The sequence below is a fragment of the Pantherophis guttatus genome, chromosome 1 (genome assembly GCF_059756535.1).
Source record: "Pantherophis guttatus breed Tessera chromosome 1, ASM5975653v1, whole genome shotgun sequence".
NCBI classification, from domain to species: Eukaryota; Metazoa; Chordata; class Lepidosauria; order Squamata; family Colubridae; genus Pantherophis; species Pantherophis guttatus.
Window position 1 is genome coordinate 125977738 of NC_142063.1, and position 21766 is coordinate 125999503.

At 39.5% G+C, this 21766-nt stretch overlaps 2 protein-coding genes across 3 annotated transcripts in view; one reads left to right on the forward strand and one right to left on the reverse strand.

Moving 5' to 3' along the window:
* The window catches only part of IQCB1 (IQ motif containing B1), a 24364-nt gene extending 12878 nt beyond the window's left edge, over positions 1-11486 (reverse strand). The window contains exons 1-5 of one of the 2 annotated variants that reach the window (XM_034422670.3): positions 11082-11486; positions 7306-7420; positions 2656-2818; positions 2412-2541; positions 27-120 (exon numbers count right to left, since the gene is read on the reverse strand). In XM_034422670.3, the coding sequence (XP_034278561.1) occupies positions 27-120; positions 2412-2541; positions 2656-2818; positions 7306-7417 (499 nt within the window). In that variant the 5' untranslated portion in view covers positions 7418-7420; positions 11082-11486. Of the gene's footprint in view, positions 1-26; positions 121-2411; positions 2542-2655; positions 2819-7305; positions 7421-9747; positions 9902-11081 lie in introns of those variants that run through there. The other variant, XM_087881750.1, reaches the window with a different exon arrangement.
* The window catches only part of EAF2 (ELL associated factor 2), a 17015-nt gene continuing 6424 nt past the window's right edge, over positions 11176-21766 (forward strand). Inside the window, exons 1-4 of the mRNA XM_034422682.3 lie at positions 11176-11726; positions 14364-14458; positions 15942-16078; positions 16838-16986. Of these exons, the coding sequence (XP_034278573.1) occupies positions 11624-11726; positions 14364-14458; positions 15942-16078; positions 16838-16986 (484 nt within the window). The 5' untranslated portion in view covers positions 11176-11623. The remainder of the gene's footprint in view (positions 11727-14363; positions 14459-15941; positions 16079-16837; positions 16987-21766) is intronic.

The following is a 21766-nucleotide window of genomic DNA, read 5'->3' on the forward strand; positions in this document are numbered from 1 at the left end:
TTATTCAAGGGCTTTTCTTCCCTTACCATTTTCTACTAGATGGATGTGACCTCTACACAACCAACAGATGGCATCAGTCACTGTCCTGAAACAATGTAGAAATTCATTCCTTTTTTCATCCTTAATGAAAACATAAAGGAAAACTTATGATTAAAATTTTTGAAAAACATAAATTAAATAGTGATTATACCCTCAAGCTATACTTATTAAAAAGATGATATTCTTCTAAAACTGAGAAAGGGACTGGGATCTACTTAAGTGTCAGCATAGGCACCTTAAGAAAATAATCTTTTTCCTTCTTATTCTGAGACTGATCCAACCAGTGGTGAAATCCGAACCAGTTTGCTACCGGTTCACTGGCCGTGCATGCACCCCGCATGCCAAATGTGTGCATGCAGTGCGCACATTACGCGTGCTGTGTGCGCGCAAGCATTCACAGTACGCGCCAAAAGGAGGCTTTGGAAGGTAAGTAGAACAGCAGGGGGGGATCAGCTGTGGTGCGCGATTGAGCTTCGCTAGAAAGCAGTATTTCTTGCTTTCTAGCAAAGCTAAACCCCGCTGCACAGCTGATTCCCCCCCACCCCGCTGTTCTACTTACCTTCCCAAGCCTCCTTTTGGTGGATGCTGCGTGTGTGCACATGCACAGTACGTGCCAAAAGGAGGCATGGGAAGGTAAGTAGAACAGCGGGGGGGGGGATCAGCTATGGTGCGCGATTTAGCTTTGCTAGAAAGCAGTATTTCCTGCTTTCTAGCAAAGCTAAACCCTGCTGCACAGCTAATCGTCAGAAATACCAGTGCGGAGGAACCGGCAGCTTTTTTAAACTACTGGTTTGCCCGAACTGGTAGCTTTTTTTTTTTTACTACCAGTTTGCTTTTTTTTTTTCGCTTTTAATTTTTATCACTACTGGTTTGCCCAAACCAGAGCAAACCGGTAGCATTTCACACCTGGTTCCAACCAAGTATAAGGTATTTCTTTGCAGGATCCAGCATGTCTCTTAGCAATAACTAATACGCAAAAGTGTACTGTACATCACAATTATCTTAAAAACATGGAATGTTGTGTATTTTTATTTTTACTGAATTTGTGACCTTTAATATGGTTGGGACATCAACTTTCATGATTCCTATTAGGAATGATACTGAGGCTGATGAAAGATGTAGTTCAATTTAGGTTGAAAGCTGATATATGTCATTAAGTGTTAAGGGAGGAAGAAATGTTAATGCTAAATCAACTGGAATACTTTTATTGTGTTTTGAATTAGAAACTACATGTCTGTACAGCCATAAATTAGATGCAGTGTGAGCATTTTGTGAAATCTGTTAGTAGTATGTATTTTTCAGGTATTAAAAATATTGCAAAGCAAATGCTGTTTTATTAGTTTCTGTTCTTTGTTTTATCAGAAACATGCAAATAAATGGACAAATACAATTATTAGAATTTACCGTATTATGTATCGATTACTCTCATCACTTGAAAATGTAAGTACAGATACATTGCAAAAGGAAAACAATACATAAAGAGACAACAGCAGAATATCTGCCTTGGCAACATTTACTGTAGCATCAGCCTACAGCCAGAGGCAGGTCTAATATTTGCCACAATTCTATGTTCTGTTACTCTGAATAAACGATTAATGAGCTATATGTGATGTATTTTCATAGTAACCTAAGTTCAACAATTTCCTTGTCCATATTGTCAAGCAGAGTATTATCATGCATTATCAAAAAGGGACAATGCACAGTTTTGGTAACAGTCTAGCACAGAAATTATTTCTTGGTAAGTGTCACTTAGGCCAGGTATTACTGACTTACAGGGTGCAGTTTGATACAGCTTTCCACCTTTTGCTGCAACAATATCCTCTGTTCATCTGAAAGAGATTCAGACATTCTCAGAGAGAATGTGCCTTTCTTTTTCTTTTAGGCCAGGTATTAGAACAGGTGGGAACCCTCACCTGCCAATATCAACATTTTTCTATGCAGGTAGTCCTCGACTTATGACCACCATTGAGTCCAAAATTTCTGTTGCTAAGGGTAAAGTAAAATTCACTTGTTAACAAGTGAACTTTGTCCCATTTTACAACCTTTATTGCCACAGTTAAGTGCATCACTGTAATAGAGTTGCTGTGAATCTGATTTTCCCATTGACTTTGCTTGTCAGAAGTTTGTAAAAGGTGATCATATGACTCCAGGACACTGCAACAGTCAAGAATATGAATATGAATATGAGCCAGTTGCCAAGCATCTGAATTTTGATCACATGACCATGGGAATGATGCAACAGTCGTGTGAAAAACTGTCCTAAGTCACTTTTTTCAGTGCCGTTGTAACTTTGAACTGTCACTAAATGAACTGTTGTAAGTCTAGGACTGCCTGTATTAGTATGTCAAGATATTACAAAATGGCTCAAATACCTTGATTGCCCGAACAAATTGTGCTTGCAAACGCCTTCCCAAAAAGAGGAGGCTGTCTACTGCAGAAGGAAGCAGTTTACTGTAAAACTCTTCACGTTCTGTTTTCACCTCAAGACCTACACAACACTGACTGAGAAGGAAAAGAAAAAAAAAATCCCTCAGTAATTTGCAAATAGTATAGCCACGGGCTAATACAGAGTTATTAGAGCAGGAATACAGCTGTGTAACTGTGCAGTATTTTTACCTTAATATCTCTGCTATCTGGGCAGCAGTAGTCCATCCTCCAGGCACTTTTGTATAATCTTTCTTAAGGACTAGTAGACAGTACTGGACTAGATCATAGTAGTATAAGTCTTGTTTAATTTTCTTCGATTCATTACTTCCTGGGGATGCACTCGTTAAAATTTCTAAGAAAAAAAATTGAACTACTTAAGTTTGGATCCCTCTACAAATAACAAATACAGAGGGCTGCAAGACAGGTCAGAAGGGAGCGTAGCAAAAACACAATATCAGATAATAAATTGGAACATCTATCCATATACCACTAAAACTCTGATTTCTGTAACATTTAACATGGTGAACAGATACCGTATTTTTCGAAGTATAAGACGCACCTACCTTTTTTGGTTGTTGTTTTTTTTTTAAAGTTTTTTTAAAATTTTTTAGACAAACACACATACAAACATACTGTACAATGTATTTTCTTTGAACAGAGTATTTGTGTTGTGGCTCCGTTACCTGAGTCTGTGTCATCGGCAGGAGAGGACTCTGAGAGTGAAGGAGAGGAGTTGGCAAGGCCTCCCTCTCCAGGACCCTCCTCTCTGGCAATGCCTTCGGTGTCCGCCGAAGAGCAAGAGATAGGGCCAGGGCCAAGCACGTCCACGCAGCCACAGGTGGACAGTGATGAGAGAAATGAGTCTTGGCTGGATCCTCGGCAGCGTCGCAGAGATAAGCGCCCGCAACAGAAGAAAAGGCGTGCCAGAGATTAAGCTGAGTCACTGGACCACACCCCACAGGGTATAAAAGGGGGTAAGGTGGCCATTCAGACTCTGTGACAGACAAAACTAACTACTATCAAGTCACATTGCATCTTTGGAAACAACATTATCGGCATTGGATTTATTTTACGAACTGGACAATTCTTGACTGTGTGTATTTTGTTTGTGAGTAAAGTTCTTGGCAAGCAGCTACTGGGTTGCTGCCAAGCTTCTTATCGGAAGAATTGGTTGTCTGCCAGTTTATTTAACCCCCGGCTGTCTGTTTGTGTGCGTGTGTGAGACGGGGACAGAACAATTTGGCTGGTTCACAAATTTAAACATTGTTTAGTCATTTCAATTAAATTTACAATTTCTATATTTTCTTTTTGCCATATTTATTTCTCATCTTTTTTTTTAAAAAAAACCAATATTACCCTTCATCCTCATCTCTAATCTTAATCAAATTCAATTTTTCCCTTCTATTCTATATTATATCCCTTCCCACTGTCATCTATTTTTATATCCAACCTCACATTGGTTAATTATGTAATATTACAATTGTTTAATACAAATTCAACATTTTAATATAAATCAATTAATTATATAACTATCTTTTTTTATATTAATCAATATGAACATGAATATTCCAATTATTTCCATGCAATCCAATTTCTTACAAATCAATTATATTTACCAATAATAAACCAAATAATTTTCCCCTCTTAAGTTACTCATTTTCACATCTTAAACTCTCCCAATAACCCACATAGTTTTGCCCATATAATTCTCCAAATCACAACTTAATCATTTCTACTTTCATCACAATATAAATCCAAATATAAATCCAAATAAACCAAAAAAATATATATAATTAAAAATATTTTAATCATTACAATTTCCCTAATTAAATTTAAAAATGTTCTAGCTGTTATCCAAGCTATAATTTAATCCTTTTTACTTTCACCACCATATACCATTAAAGGTATTTCAATTGTTACAGTTTATACTTATTCATATTTCTAAAAAAAAATAAAAACTTATCATTGTCTAGATTTCAAAACTACAAAGACAAATATTCCAATTATTATTTATTTCATTTTTACAATCATGATTTCCCATTTATTTCTTACTATTATTCATATTTCAATTCTAAATATTTATAACATTTTTCTCTTTCATTTCTTTTTCTTTTTCTTCCTTCCCATTTTTATTTTTGCCTTTTTCTTTTTCCTTTTTTTCTTTTGTGTTTAAAATCTTGAACTCTCCTCTTTTGCCCTAAATTTCCCATTGTTTGCACCTACCTTTTTTGGTGAGGAAAAAGAAGAAAAAGTCTCTGCCTCTGCCTAATTTTGCCTTGTTGCAGCAAACAGCAAACAGCCTGCTTTATTTTCGTTTTCATCATAGCTTGATTAGCACAAGGAAAAAAAAATCTGCTCCAGCAATCTTTGCAGCAAGCAGCAGAGCCCTGCGCAAAACAGCTGAAAGCAAATCAGCTGAGAGTCGGGAGGCCGATCTAATCAACTTGTGCTGATTAATCTATGTTGAAGCTGAAAGGAGCTGTTTTTTTCTTGCTGTTTGCTTGCAAGAAAGTAACTGCTGCGAGGCACAGGCCAAAGGGTGGGGGCCAGTGGGTGGGCGGGGCAACATTTGGTGTATAAGAGGCACCTAAATTTTCACCCCCTTTTAGGGGGGAAAAAGGTGCGTCTTATACTCTGAAAAATACGGTACACCATAGGGAAAAACCAAATGGGATAACTAACAGAGTGCACCCAAAATCTGGGACCCATAACGCACATGGAATTGAAATTTGGCAAATCTTATAAAATATTTTATGACACGAACAATATCATAAAGCAGGTTACAACATCACACAAAATGTCATAAAACATTTCCAGTGGTCAATTACTGTTTGACTGTGCTATATATGTTCAAAGGGCTATTTTCAAGGCAGATACATCTCTGAATATCTCTCTGAATTTTTAAAAATATCAGAAACTTTGCAATTGTTGAAGATATTAAGAAATCTGGTAAAGAAATATCTCTGAAACAATGATCCAACAGGTCATGGATTGTCTCGTCAGTTACTAAAGTACAGGTAACCAATTGTTAGATAAAATATAAAAAGCAAGCTATGTAATTCACATCAAAAAGTTTATTTTTTATTTTAGAGAGAAAATATATTATTAAAAGTTATTTTAAAGAGAAAGAAAAAAAGAATGCAGCCAAAAATCAAACTGGTGGTATAAAATGAATCAAGAAGACAGTAGAAATGTAAATAAATAAATACTGTTTAGTCAATGAGAAAATGCTTTGAACATACGGCATGTGCACAGTGTCCATAATAAAGTAATATGAGACTAATTTTGAGTTGGAATTCTGGTAATCAGAAAGTAAGACTTCCTTATTCTGCACAGCTGAAATGAACCAACTTTGGCCGTAACTTCCTTTACTGGAGAGCAGCGCTCTAGCAACTGACAGTTTCTCCAACTGAAATGATACTGTGGTTTATTCTCTGTCTCATTTTGTTCAGAGTATTTGCATAATATGCTTACCAAGATTAAAATAACCATAATTTACTAAACCTGATTTTCTAGGCTTGTGTGATACTCTGAACTATAAATACACCATTTATAGCGAGTTTGCATAGCACAGCCACAGCTAAAATATGGCTGACCAGTTTATTATGGCTCAGTGTATTGAGCCAACATGCATCTGATTTGCTAACAGATCAATAATAGTTCTTATTATAAGTCTGGTATACCTTTTCTGAGTAAAACATTTATCAAAAGATATTAGCTTTCAGGATTTGATCAAGCATGACTTTTTATAAAAATTGTTAATCAGAAAACATGCTACCAAATTCCTAACTTTTCACTAACTCCTGGCTCTCAAAGTAATCTGTATTATGTGTCCTTCATAATTGGCTCTCTTTTTATATAATTCATATCATACAATTTTTTGTTAGATTTAAAGATACAGAAACACATTCTAATTCTCATCCCATGATATGTAGTAGTTATGGGAGTTATGGGAGCAGCATGGCGCTCCCATGTGGCTCCCCTCCTGCGCGAGCTGCACTGGCTCCCTGTGGTCTTCCGGGTGCGCTTCAAGGTCTTAGTTACCACCTTTAGAGCGCTCCATGGCTTAGGACCGGGGTACTTACGAGACCGCCTTCTGCCACCAATAGCCTCTCACCGCCCAATACGCTCCCATAGAGTGGGGCTTCTCAGGGTGCCGTCAGTCAAACAGTGTCGACTGGCGGCCCCCAGGGGGAGAGCCTTTTCTGTGAGGGCACCCACCATCTGGAACGAGCTCCCCCCAGAGGATACAGAGGATTCCGGATCTGCGCACTTTCCACCGTGCCCTCAAAACATTCCTGTTTCAGCAGGCCGGCCTGGCCTAACTTTCCCTTTATATTGCTTTTGATTTTGCTTTAAACTGGGATGTCTTGAATTATCTAGGACCAGAGTGTTTAGTATATTTTAATTGGTTTTTTTTTAACGTTTGTATTACATGTATTTTTATCGTTCGCTGTTCACCGCCCTGAGTCCCTCAGGAATAGGGCAGTATATAAATTAAATAAATAAATAAATAAATAAATAAATAAATAAATAAATGATTAATTAATGGGCCAAAATGTCATATGAAGCATAAAATCAGCCCATTCTACCAATTTAGAAATATATGAATAGTTTCGGTTTCTTCCCCTTGGTTTCCAATCTTAGTGCCTCAAGCATTATTTTCCCCCTTTTCCTTATTTGCCTTCCAACATCTCATTTCCTGGATCACTATTACACAAAACACCAAGATTGATCATGTAAATTAAAAACACATATTAAAATCATAGCATAGCAGGCTCGGTGCAAGAGCAGGTTTTAGTTTTACCTTATGGTGCTACACCTAAGATCTCAATTTACCTTTTAACTTTAGCAGCAACACAGGAATATCCTGATCAGGACTTTCAGTAATCTGAGCAGTCAGAGACAATATTCTAGAATCCACAGGAAGTGGCTTCATTTCACATAACATTAACTACAGAAAGAAAGGAAAAAAGTCACCCAAGATCTTTAGTAAGTGATATTTTATGGCAAGTAATAGTTTAACCAATATGTAATACCGTGTTTCCCCGAAAATATGACATGTCCCAAAAATTAGGCCAAGCCTGATAAATATATGCCCTCCCCCCAAAATAAGCCCAAGTGAAGGGTTGGGCATGACCAGCACAGGAGGCAGCCCTTCCCTTCCCCAGTCACTTCCTGGAGGTTCAGTCCCATAATTGCTGCCCGCTGATCAGTTGAGCCAGGGAGGGCTGTGCAACTCTGTCCAGATCTCCAGAGCACCTCCACAGCTGCCGGCTTCCTTCCCCTTTTCCTGCTGATCTTTCTTTACTTTGGATCGCAGCACAGACACATCCCCAAAATGCTCCATCCAAAGACTTCAGCCTTGCAATCCTGGAAGGGGCGTCTGTGTGCGATCCCAAGAAAGAACGGTGTGTGTGTGTGTGTGTGTGTGTGTGTGTGTGAGAGAGAGAGAGAGAGAGAGAGAGAGGGAGGGAGGGAGGGAGGGAGGGAGGGAGGGAGAGGGAAAGAGAGAGATCTCCGATCCAACCTCGGAGAGTTACCTAGGGCTGGCAGCAATGTCCTCTCCATCCCCCCTCCCCTCTCACACGCACACTCTTGGCAACCGATTGAGGTAAGACTGTTCTTGAAGGGGGCGTGAGACGCGTGGGGCCTCCTGCTGCTTTTGCAGCCTCAATTGGCTGCAAACGCAGCCATGATTCTTGCCATCTCTTCTCCCCCCCCAATCCTCCCCACCTGCCACACCCAAATTGTGCCCCAAAATAATAAGACCCCCTGAAAAAAAGGCCAAGCCCTTATTTTGGGGTTCAAAAATATATAAGTCAGGGTCTTATTTTTGGGGAAACATGGTAAATAGATTTCATCTAATAAAATCCACATCAGACTTCCATGGAAGATATTTTAATAGAAACTAATTTTAATATCGAATTCATACACTTTACTGTTTCTACTGTTTCTTTGAATTTGGGAGATTTAAGACTGACAATAGGATATTTTTTACCAACACATAATTTAATTATGAACATAAGAGCAATAGACACAGGCATCCATTTAGATCCACTGTTTAAAGCTGTGTTGGGCAGACTTGTAGAAGAGCATATATCAATGGGTATTAGTTTTATAAGCTATTCACTACCTCCTGAACAACAACAAACTTTAATTACTAACTGCAGGGAGAAAAAGGGGAAGAGGATTAATGCTTTTACAATTGATACTTGCGACATCTTGGATGACATCTGATAATCATCTATATGACAACATTGAACTAGACAAGCCCTGGGTGTGATCCAACAAAGCTTTTATGTTCTTAAAACTGGTGTAATAAACACATCACTTCTAATACAAACTGTATTTTTCTTTCCTTGTTGAAAACGAACTTCTCAACACAGGGCGCTTTATTATCTTAGATGTTTGCCTCAGTCTTCCCAAATTCAGTATGTTTCTTGAATAACCTATAGCCCTACAACATACTAGTCCTGGACCTCAATTTGCCAATTATATTTTAGTTCGCATGTTGTATGAACTTAGCTCATATGACTAGTTTAGCAGTCAGTGAATCTCATGCAGTGAATCTCATGCAGTCATACCCAGATTGGGACTACTTCTATATCCTCTCCAGAGCCAGCAAGATTAAAATATTGAGATACTGGACAGGACAGATCCAAGTTCAAATGCCCACTGACCATGAAATTTACTAAGAGATCTCTCATCAGTTTCTCTCAATCACGTGGTTGTAATGGATTCAATAATCCCCGTGTAACCCATGGGGGGGGGGGGGAAGGGGAGGATTTAAACCCCACTGCTGTACAGGTAATCCTTGATTTATGACAATTGAGCCCAAAATTTCTGTTGATAAGCGAGACAGTTAAGTGATTGAAATGTATTTGAATGTAAGTAAGTTAAGTGAATTTTGTCCCATTTTAAGATGTTTCTTGCCTTTCTTGAACCCCTGCAGTTGTTAAGTTAGTAACACAATTTCTAAAGTGAATCTGGTTTCCCCATTGCCTTTGGTCACCAGAAGATGCATGAGCCCAGGACACTTCAACTGTCATAAATACATGCCAGTTGCCAAGCATCCAATTTTGATCACAGGACGATGGGGAAGGCTACAACCCTTGTGTGAAAAACGGTCGTAAATCACATTCTTCAGTGCCACTGTAACTTCGAACAGTCACTAAACAAAAGGTTGTACATCAAGAACTACCTATACACAACTGTGAGATAAGGTGTGACAAAAAAGGCAATCGACTGAAAGTCAAGGATGTAAGAATGTGGTGGTACTTAGCCAGCGCTGAGGGATCTCAAAAGAAGCCGAACAGGTTAAATTTTGGTGAATACATAGCTACGGAAGACAACCCAAAATCCAGGGGTGAAATCCAGCAGGTTCTGACAGGTCCTGTGTGCAGTGGCAGTAAAAAAAAACCAAGGCAATCCTAAATTGCATTAACAGAGGGATACAATCAAGATCAAGTGAGGTACTAATACCACTCTATAAAGCCCTAGTAAGACCACACCTAGAGTCTGCATCCAGATTTGTGGCCACCACACTATAAAAAAGATGTTGAGACTCTAGAAAAAGTGCAGTGGAGAGCAACCAGGATGATTAGGGGACTGGAGACTAAAACATATGAAGAACGGTTACATGAACTGGGCATGGCTAGTCTAGTGAAGAGAAGGACCAGGGGAGATATGATAGCCGTGTTCCAATACTTGAGGGGCTGCCACAGAGATGAGGGGGGTCAAGCTGTTTTCCAAAGCACCTGAAGGCCAGACAAGGAATAATGGATGGAAACTGACCAAGGAGAAATTCAACCTAGAAATGAGGAGGAACTTTCTGACAGTGAGAACAATCAACCAATGGAACAAAAGTTGCCTTTGGAAGTTGTGGGAGCTTCATCACTTGAGACTTTCAAGAAAAGATTGGACTGCCATTTGTCAGAAATGATATAGGGTCTCCTGCTTGAGTGTGGGGTTGGACTAGATGACCTATAAGGTCCCTTCCAACTCTGTTAATCTGTCTGACTGTCTGTTCTGGAGAACCAGTAGCAGAAATTTTGAGTAGTTTGGAGAACCGGCAAATATCCACCTCTGGCTGGCCCCAGAGTGGGGAGGGAATGGGGATTTTGCAGTATCCTTCCCCTGCCACGCCCACCAAGCCACACCACGCCCAGCAAGCCATGCCCACAGAACCGGTAGTTAAAAAATCTGGATTTCACCACTGCCAAAATCCCAGAATTATATAAATAGTGGCGGGGGAAAAAAAACCAATCAAAGGAGCTAATGCTAAATCACCCTCGAACTACTGACAAAATCATAGATCACTGGGACCTGGGCTTAACTGTGAGAGAGATTGAGGTTTTTTAAAAAAGCCACTTTATAAAAGTAAACGAGAAATCAATGAAGAAAATGAAGATGAAGAAAAATGGAGAAATTAGTAATCCCGTGTCATTCTTTACAAAAACCAGTTCACGTTATTCCCCTCCCTCCGTCCCAGCATCATTTTAGTAACTGTCCGCGTCACAAAGTGCTCATTGCGGGCACGACGTGGCCGCTCACCCTCCCCCCACCCCTCCAAAAACCCCACTCATTGAACGTCGGCATCAACCCTCTCTCACCCGCCTCTTCTCCCGACCGGAAACGTTTATGGCGCTGTTATGCCAACGGTTGTGAGATCACGAGCGCTTCCAGCCAATAGAATCGGCGCTCTCCACATCTCAGCGAGAGAGATTCGCTTTCGCCACCTCCCATTGGCGGGCCTATTCCTCGCAGTTCTCATTAGCATAACACGTCTTTCCTCCTTAGAATCCTAAAGCGCAGCGACGCGGGGGGACGGCTTTATCCGACGGCCACTGGCCGGCAGTGAGCATGACCTCCCCGGACGGTCGCAGCCAATAGGAAGAGGAGGCCGTTTCTCCTCGCGTCGCCTCTCTCTAGGCTCCCTGATCCTTCTCCGCTTCTAGAGGAAAGGAAGGCGGCGCTCGGAGCTCCTCATCCAGTGAGGAGCGAGGGTAGTCTGACACGGGGCGTGGCCTCGCTCGGCAGCCCCGCCCCTTTCCCCCCACTGGCAAGCGCGAGAGATGTACCAGGGCAGTGGAAGCAACTATTGGAGTGAGGAGGCGAGCGAGAGAGGAAGGAAACGGGAAGCGGGGGTCTCGGGATGAACGGCTCGGCTCGGGCTCTCTTCGACAGCAAGGAGCGCGTCCTGTTGCTGGGCGAGAGTTTCGAGAAGCAGCCGCGCTGCGCCTTCCACACCTTGCGCTGTGAGTCCGAAGCGGGAGCTTTAACGTGGGGTTGAAGCAGGCGGAGAAAAGGGGCGGCGGGGCGGCGGCGGCGGCGGAAAAAGTTGAGGCTTGCTGGGAAGGCTCCGCGAGTTGAGCTCCCGGCTTAGGAGCAGTGGGGACCCCTCGGCTGTTAAAGTCAACCCGTATGGCAAGAGACCGGCAAGAGAAGGTTGTGTGGTGTGTGTGTGTGTAAACTTCGGGGACGGAGACACAAAATCTGTGCCAAGGGAATCGCATTTTTCAGGACTCGTTGTTAACCCTGGTTGTTTTTAGCCCAAAAGCCTAAATTGTGCCCCTGCTGACGTTTTAGAAGCCGGGAGTCTTTCGAGGGAGAAGGGACAGTAGTGTGTGTATGTGTGTATATATACAGTACATACAAACTCACGCCCTCAACCAATACACACAGACACACCGAGTATATATATACATGTGTATGTATGTATGTATATATATATGTGTGTGTGTGTGTATATATGTATATATATATATATATATACATACATACACACACATATACATACATACATATATATATATATATATATATATATATATATATATATAATATGTATGTATGTATATATGTATATATGTATATATATATAGGTTGAGGGTGTGGATTTATACACACACACACACAAACACAGGTTAAGGGTGTGGATTTGTTTTAGAAGCAAAACTCAGACCCAGGCTGCTTTTCCCGCAGGAGGATCAAGGGGAAAGAACCAGGTTCAAGGGATGTAATTATAAAAGCAGCCCGATTTTTCCTTGGTTTGGGTATCGAGTAAAATCGCGGTAGGAAAACTCGCCTGTCATAATGGGATTAAACGTATGTATCGGTTTCATTCTGTGACTTCTCGGCTTAGTCGGTTTAAGAGGCCCTCTGCTTTTTTTTCTTTTTTTTATAAAGGGAAGAGCATTTCGAAAAACGGATAAGGGGAACCTGGTGAAGTTGACTGGGAGGTGATTGGCAGGGAAACTAAATTGGAGGGATTGTGGTGTGGCTTGGGTGGGTGGGTAGGTGGGTAGGTAAGAAAGTTTTGAGAAATAAGCTGGTTTTCCAGAGATTGCCCAACTACCTCCCTATCTCTCATAAAAGACAAGTGTTGTATAATAGTTCCTGGCTAGGTGGGCTTTTATAGGTGAGAGCATATTTCAGGTATAAATACTGGGATGTAGAACAGTGTATTTTGAATTGGATTCTTAAAAATGGTTTTGTTTATATAAGTGCTCTACTTACTTTCTTCTGTGTGCTTTTAAACATTTTAAATTCAGCTCAGAGAGGAATATAAACCAGTTATCACTACCCAAATCTTATTTTTCTATTCATAGTATAGATGGAAAAGATCCAATTTTTAGAATGCTTGTATGTATTTTGGGGTGTGACAGCGTATTTTGTACAATATAGGGCAAGTGTATTTGGCAGTGGATCCTGTTATATTTATCGCAACTGTCATTATTGTTACAGAATTGTAACCTAAAGATGTATATTTACTTTAGACTAGATCTGCTAAGCTTTTAGCTTGTAAGGCTAAGGGCTTGCAGTTTGAAAGCTGGGGATACATTTATTTAAAATTTAAGCACTCTGCAGTGTCAATAATTAACAGGACAAGTTAACAGGATCAAGGGCACATTTGACATTTTTAGATAAAAAAAATGCAACAACATCCTGGAAGTAAACAAACTAGTTTGTAATTTTTTAATCTTATAAAATACAAATATGAACTAGAGTAAAACATTTATTCAGCTCATTAAGGTGCGCACAGTATTATTTAGCAAAAGATAAACCTGACATCTAATGTCTTGACATCGCCTTTCCATAATTTAAAGCCCTGTATATGTATTGGATAGTACCCCTAATCAGTATACCTTTGGAGAGCTATAGGTTGGATCAGAGCAGTGATTAATTCCACTGGAATTAATACGCATTACCAAAATTGTAACTCCTATGTTATATGGGTGTGGGAATGTGCAGCTGAGGCATTATTTGGATTTGAAACTTGAAATATATCTTTTTCTCTTTCTGAATTTTAGTTCTTTATTTTCTGTTGAACGTGATAATTAGTTAGAAATGGAGATCTGTTTAAAATTGATTGACATGTTTTTGTAAAAGAGTGCTGCTTAGAAATGCAAAAAAAATAGTACCTTCTCTGTAGCAGTGCCTGCCCTCTGGAGTGAAGTTCTCCCTGAGGTTTGAATGCACAGATACACACACACACACACACACACACACCATAAATTTCAAAGGGCCCTAAAGACCTGGCTCTTTTCCCAGGCCTTTGTTGAGCATGATTGAACCCCCTTTTTTTCTTTTTCTTTGTTGCCATGAAGGTTTGTTATCTCTGCCATCTTTGGCCTTGTTCTATGTTGGCCTTTTTTTGTTTTAATTTTTTTAACCATTGGTAAACAGCCCAGGCACTAGGAATTGAGTGGTATAGGAACTTAATTATTAATTTATAATAAGTAGTGGATTACTCCTAAGGACTTCTGAATAAGACTAAATAAGACAGATAAGCTACTAGTAGAAAAAATTTCCATTGAATAATGTAACCTTTCCATTTATCTTGTAAGTTGATCAATATTTATGGAATCATAAATATTTATGATTTTATTCAGATGACTTCAAACCTGCATCAATTGATACATCTTGTGAAGGAAACCTTGAAGTTGGTAAAGGTGAACAGGTAACAGTAATGTTGCCAAATATTGAGGTAAGATTTTTGTATTCCTTAAAAGGGCATAGCTATATCTTAAGTGTGTTTACTTTTATGTAAGTGCATGAAGAATATAATTATCAAGGTAGACTGTGCAGATGGGCTATTTTCACCAAATTTCTATTTCTGAATCTGATCCTGAGATGCAGAATCTATATTGATGTCTTTAAAAACCAACTTTTCATTTTAATGTATATGGCTTTTCATTTCTGATTAGACAAGCTCCCCCATGGTTTGCAGCTTTTGCTAATGTCAAACATACTGAAAAATTTATTCTGTATTTTTGTAATACTTTTTTTTTCTTTTCATTGTTTACTTCTCAGTTTCTAATGGATCTTTCATCTGATTCATTCTTTAGCCAAAAACAATACCTTTTTCTTTATTTTTCTTATTTTTTTAGTCTGACTCCATTGCTCAGATGTGCAAAGCAACTTTTACTGTTTTTTTTTATGATAAGCCAGAAACCTTCAACTTTTGGGCAGTCTAATTAAGGAAAGGTGCTATGCAAATTGTGCAATTACTCCCAGTTCTTGTTCCCTACCAGTCAGAACTTCTCAAAAAGCAGGCAAGCATTTGTTACCTAATTCTCCTAGCTTCTTCCTCTTCATAAGCGAAGAACAAACATTACTTACATTTCTCCTTGTTAAGTGTGGAGTTCCTGGTTTGTTTGGCCACACCTGATAGGATGAACCAAGTGGGGAAGATCAGGTAACAGGCACAACATTATATGATAAATGAGAATATTTGTAGATCAGGGGGTTTAATACTGATGATGTTACCTATTTTGGGTAATGAACCATCTGCAAGAAAACAAGCAAGGTCAGAGAGCACCAAGGACTCCTCACAACATAATATGATTTGTGTTATTTGAGACATATGAAGCAGGCTTGATTTATTGATTTACTGAGAACATATGATGAGGAAGATTCATCTTCAATTCTGTTAAGATATCAAAATATTTTCGGTAAACAGTAAGTTAGAAAACCCCCATAATTACTCTTCTGTGATAGAACAGAACTGTAAAATTGCAGTATGTAATCTTGAAGCAAACTAATATTTTCAAAAGTTGTTTGTTGCACTATAATTTTGATAGAAAATTCAACAGTAAAAAAGGGAGTAATTCATGGCAGTAATGGCTTGCAGTTGCTGATGCAAACATAAACTTGCTTTTTCATAACTCGGGAGGGATGCTAATTAAAGAGATGGAATGAAATTCTTTGTGGTTATATAATAAAGGCCAGGAATTAAATGGGCTGGACTGAATTCAGTGTTCTGTGAAAATCCTGAAAATCGTAATTTCATTATGAAACGTGAATCCTAAGTTAGGCTTTCCTTTTTCATTTTTACAATGAAATAGAGACTCTTGAGGCTATGTGTGAAATGTGAGCGCTTTTTATTATAAAATACAGAGCTCTGCCTTAAGAGAGAGAGAGAAAAAATCCTGTAGTGATACTAGTAATTCTTTTTTGATTTAAAATAGGGCTCTACTCCACCAGTAACAGTTTTCAAGGGTTCCAAGAAGCCATATCAAAAAGAATGCATCTTAATAATTAACCATGACACTGGCGAATGTAGACTAGAGAAACTTAGTAGCAATATCACAGTGAAGAAAACCAGGTGGGTAGAAAAAAATAGCCAAGTTGTTCCTTCTTAAAATGTGGTAGTTGCTTTGGGATAAAAGTTTTGATAAGCCTTGGCCTCATATGTGTTCCCTTCCCCATTTTCCAGAGTAAGTAGGACTTGCAATGCAAAAGCTGTCACTTCTGCTTCGATTTTAATATCAACCATAGCTTATGATTCAGATGTAAATTTAAATTTAGATGTAAATTGAAACTATGATTAATTGAAACTGAAAGCTGTAGCAGGAGCTTTCAGGTATCCCTTACTGTTATGCCAAAGAGAGGCGAGAGCATGGAGGTTCAAAGCTCTTCTAATTTTCTTTCTTTTATACTCTACTGCATGTTCATATCACTTGTATAGTGGCTATTGAAATGTAAGGTGTTTATTTTGGAAGATTTCAATGAGAAAAGGGAATCTTTTTATTCTCTTCTGTCTTCGGACAACTCCTATTTGTTTTCTTTAACTCCATTTCTGAGCATGCTCTATCTCTTTAATATTATATACTGGAACAAATTTAACTATTTTCCTATAGAATGAGCAAGTTTCGACTTGTTTCTTTTATTAAAAACTTCAGCACATGTCCATGAAATAACTAGTCTGTAACAACTGTATTATGGGTAGTAGACATTATATTTATCCGTGTCTCAGAAGTTCGTGTATTTTGTATATTCTTAAAAAAGTGTTGGAAAAGCAAACTATTACATGTTTTTCAAGGTTTACATGTATTTTTTTTTTTTTTTTGATGATCTGATGCAGAGGTGAAGGCAGCAGCAAGGTGCAGTCTCGTATTGAGCACCACCAGCAGCAGCTAATGAAACACACCAATAAGATGCCAAACAACCACAAATCTTCTCCACCAAAAGAAAAGGTGTCTTCACCTTCTCCTATGGATGATATTGAAAGAGGTAAGTTATAGCTATATTCCTTGAGACACTGATTGTGGAGTGACTCTCTAAATTGAAGACTTGGAGACTGAAGTTCTTTGCTTAAATTGTTCTTGAGAAGGTAAGTTGGTTGGGGTAGGGTAGCAGCTTCCGATTCAGCTGGGATTCATATGATTACGTATTCATAACAGATACCCTGCCTATATAACGTGGGAAGGTTTTTAACCTATCTTTCGATTCAATTTGCTGTCTTGTTAGGTTTACTTGTGTGTAGAGGAAGGTGCTATATAACCACACACACACACACACACTCATACCCATATACAGGTAGTCCTCGACTTATTTCATTTAGTGACCATTTGAAGTTACAATGGCACTGAAAAAGTGACTTATGGCCATTTTTCACAATTGTGACCGTTGCAGCATCCCCATGGTCATGTGATTTGCATTCAGATGCTTGACAGCTGGTTCATATTTATGATGGTTGTAGTATCCTGGGGTCATATGATAATTTTTTATCAACTTCTGACAAGCAAAGTCAGTGGGAAAGCCAGATTCACTTAACAACGATATTACTAATCATAACTGCAGTGCTTCACTTAACAAATGTGAAGTCGTAAAAACACAAAAGTTGTAAAAGGGGGCAAAATTTCTCATGTAGCAACGTGAGAACTTAAACTTCTCACGTAGCAACGTAAATTGTGATCGTAAGTTGTGGACTACCTGCATTGAAATACTGGAATCCAAATGTATTGTCTTTTAAATTATTCTTGTCTTGATCAAATAATTTAAAAATGGAAATGATTTCTTTGAATTAAATTCAGGTATTACATAGGATTACATAGTTCAGGGGAGCCAAACTGGCGGCCCAGGGGCTGGATGCATCACATGCAGGCCACGCCCACTCCAGCTCCGCGAAGAGAAAAATGTCACAATACCTAAAGTGATGGCAACATGACGTGGCAAGTTTGACACCCGTGACATAGTTTATTCATGTAGTTTTCCTGGCAGACTTACAAAAATGGTTTCCTATGATTTTTTTCAGATTATTTTTTAAAAATTTCTCAGTCTAGTGAACAGTCCCAAGATTTCCTATGGAGTATCTAGAAACTCCATAGGATCCTGTCTAGCTTTTTCAGGATCTGCCCAGGGCATCTAGGTGCTGCACTATATAGAATATATTATTGTGAATAAGCTTCAGAATTGAGGTTTGTTTCTGCTTTGCCAATCCCTTTTATGAGCAAAGATTTGGCAGGCACAAGACATGTAGAGTTCAGAGGATACTCCCTGTAGTATCCATCAGCCAGCTTGTTTTTTTAAGTGCATAGAAAAACATTTTGCAAATCTAGCACAGTAATATAGTGGACCAGAAATAGTGAAAGCCATGGAATTTACCATTGCCTATTTGATTTCCATGCTTATTGTGCATAAGAAATTCACTCTTCAGCATCCACCATAGTAAAACAATGGGCTAAGTCAGTGATGGCTAACCCTTTTCTCTTTATATGCCAAAAACGTGTGTGCCGGCACCCATAATGCAATGCACGGCCCCTTGTGCATGTGCGCACGACCTCCCCACACATGCACATATGACTCCCATGCTCCCCCGCCCCCCGCACATTAAAAAATTTAGCAACCAGTTCTCTGCCCCGTTGCTGGGTGGGCGTGGCCTACTTAGCCTGCTGCACCACAGCGGGTGAGGGAGGGCGTTTTCGGCCTCCCCAGGCTCTGGAGGCTTTCCTCAAGCCTCTGGAAGGGCGAAAACGCTTTGGGAATGAAGTGTTGGCAGAACAACTTATTGTTTTGAAACTTTGAAACAACTTATTATGAAATTCTGTGCAATTCTGTCGATTTAATTTCTTACTTGCATGCCACCTGAATCACCAGAATAGTTCTAGGTGCTTTTCTGTAATATATCTGAGTATGACCAGGTGAGTAGCTAAATAAAAATTTAAAATATGTAATGTCTTTACTGTGCTTTAGATATGGTACAGATATTTATATTTGATGAAGAATGATTAAAACACTTTAAAAGGATTTATTGCCTATGTTTAGCTATGAACTAGACATATTTACCTAATGCTCATCCATCCTCTAGATCAGGGGTGTCAAACTCAAGGCTCTGGGGCTGGAAAAACAGGCTCCTGAGCTTCGTTTTCAGCTGCCACAGCATCCTGAAACCCTCTGCCAGTGAAAACGGAGCTTGGAAAGGCCATGTGCAAAGGGTTGCAGGAGGCCATGGAGCCTGTTTTTGCTGGCAGAGTGCTCGGGCCATCACAGGTGCCCCAGACAGGAGTGATGTCGAGCTGGTTCACCCCCTGGCCACGCCCCTCCCAGCCCCTCCGAGGTCAAACACAACCCTGATGCGGCCCTCAATGAAATCGAGTTTGACACCCCTGCTGTAGATGAATTCACTATAGTAAAAGCTGTTCCCTCATATGAGAGAGAGGGAGAGGGAGAGGAGAGGGATATTCATGCCTCCTGTTTGGATTAAAATTCAATAATAATTATTGTTCATGGCTCCAAAGGTTATGAGAGCTATAGTACAGTTTTTTTTTTTATTCTGTTGCTGCACTGGTTGCAATACACTATATATATATCAGCCTTCTCGTTGATCCTTTATTCTTGCCAGCAGTAGAAATAAGCATGTGGTATAATAATACAAAACCTCATGCTACACTACACAGATATATAACTGAGTTGTTATGTCTGTTACCTGGATTCACTAGTCATGTTGATTCTGTTTATATATTCTCTTGGTCACTATCCTCATTCTTTACTTTCTTTGATAACAGTCTCTAGTTTTATTTTTATTTATTTATTAAATTTGTTTGCCACTCATATTGCTTTGAAGTGACTCTGGAAGGCTTATAACATTAAAAGCAATCAAACCATAAAAGATAAATATTTCTAAAAACAATAAAAATAGAACTAGAATCCAAGTGAAGCTGTAGTTACAGATGTGGAGTGAGGGAGCAGGATCTACTTGAGGGGGGAAGGGGGATTTTCTCTTAATTCATAAACCACCTCCAGTGTGATACTCCCCTGTTGCGGCCCCAAGCCATCTGCCAGAGCCAGGTCATCAGGCTGTATAGAAGGTCAGAAGGGTGAGAGCCGATCTCGGGCGGGGGGAGGGAGTAAGATGTTTCAAAAGGCAGGAGCCCCAGCAGAGAAGGCTCTTCTGGACTCCGCCAGCCCAAATTGCCTGATTGATGGGGCCAGCAGCATGTCCCTTTTATTTATTTATTTATTTATTGCATGTATTTATATGCCGCCATTCTCCCAAAGGACTCAGGGCGGCGAACACAAGTTAAGAAACAAGTACAATAAAATCCCATTTTAAACCAAATAACTAATTAATAGTAAATAATAAAACCCGGGATCAGAGTCAGCCTATTTGTTTGAACAGCCAAGTCTTCAGGTCCCGACGGAAGGAACGGAGATCAGGAGCCGTCCGGAGCTTTTGCTGGCATAGGTGTGGTGAGGCAATCCCATTGAAAGTTTTTCCTTTCTATTAGATTATGGTTTTATTTTCACTAAGATTTTGCATGGCTACCTTGTGGTTGTCTAGATCTCGGGTTTTCTGTGGATGCTGCTTTTCAACAAAATTTGGATCATACTGAATATAATTTTGCTCCTTTGAATGGCTTGGAAGTCGAGCCATTTTTTTCCTTCCTTCCGTTGGTAATAGTAGGAATGTCATACTTACTTTACATAAAGTAAGATAGAATAAGCTTCCAGCTAAAAACCGTGGCAGATGACTAGGAAGAACTTGATTGGGTGATAAATTAAAAAATAGTAGTTTGTTGTACTGAGGGCCAGGGCATTCTTCTTAGGCAAAGTCCTTGAATACCCAGGGGAGGGGGGGAAAGCATACAGGCAGGTGTTTCTTTTGTGACTCAACTCTGACTGGAAAATCTTGTCATTTAGTTTCCTCAGTAGCTGCTTTTAAAAAAGTACCCACTTGCTGCAGGGGAGGGTGTTTAAGATTACATTAAAATGGAGAGTTTCTTTTCTAAGGTTGAATGCTTTGTTTAAGATTTTTTTTCCCTGAGTCACAAGATTCCAAAGAGATTGCCCAGCATTCTGCCAACCTGACAATTACCCAGCAGGGAAGGATCTTCCAGGAGTGGGGTGTGGTGGATAGGAATGGCAAGAGATTTGTTTTGCGTTACAAAGTGGATGGCTAGTACTGGTCAGGGCATGTGAAATGGACTCTGTTTAATAAAATCAGACAGGCAGAAAAGTATTCTTTAATGAATTAAAAATTAATCTGGAAGGCAACCTGACAGAAACCACCTAAACTAAGTAAAAGGCTGTGGACACATGCAAAATTCAAGATCTTTTGCTGCTAATGCTGAATTGTTTGGTGCTGATCTTTGGTGAGATTGTGATAGATAGATAGATAGATAGATAGATAGATAGATAGATAGATAGATAGATAGATAGATAGATAGATATTGTCATAGAGAAAAAAGTGAATGTCTCTGATCCTTCAACCATTTTTACTCTTTGGTATTGAAGGAATGTGGTGGGTCAGTGGCTAAGATGCTGAGCGTGTCGATTGAAAGGTTGGCAGTTCAGCAGTTCGAATCCCTAGTGCCGCGTAATGGGGTGAGCTCCCGTTAATTATCCCAGCTTCTGCCAGCCTAGCAGTTCGAATGCACGTAAAAAATGCAAGTAGAAAAATAGGGACCACCTTTGGTGGGAAGGTTCCGTGCGCTTTTGGCATTTAGTCATGCCAGCCACATGACCATGAGGACGTCTTCGGACAGCACTGGCTCTTCGGCTTTGAAACGGA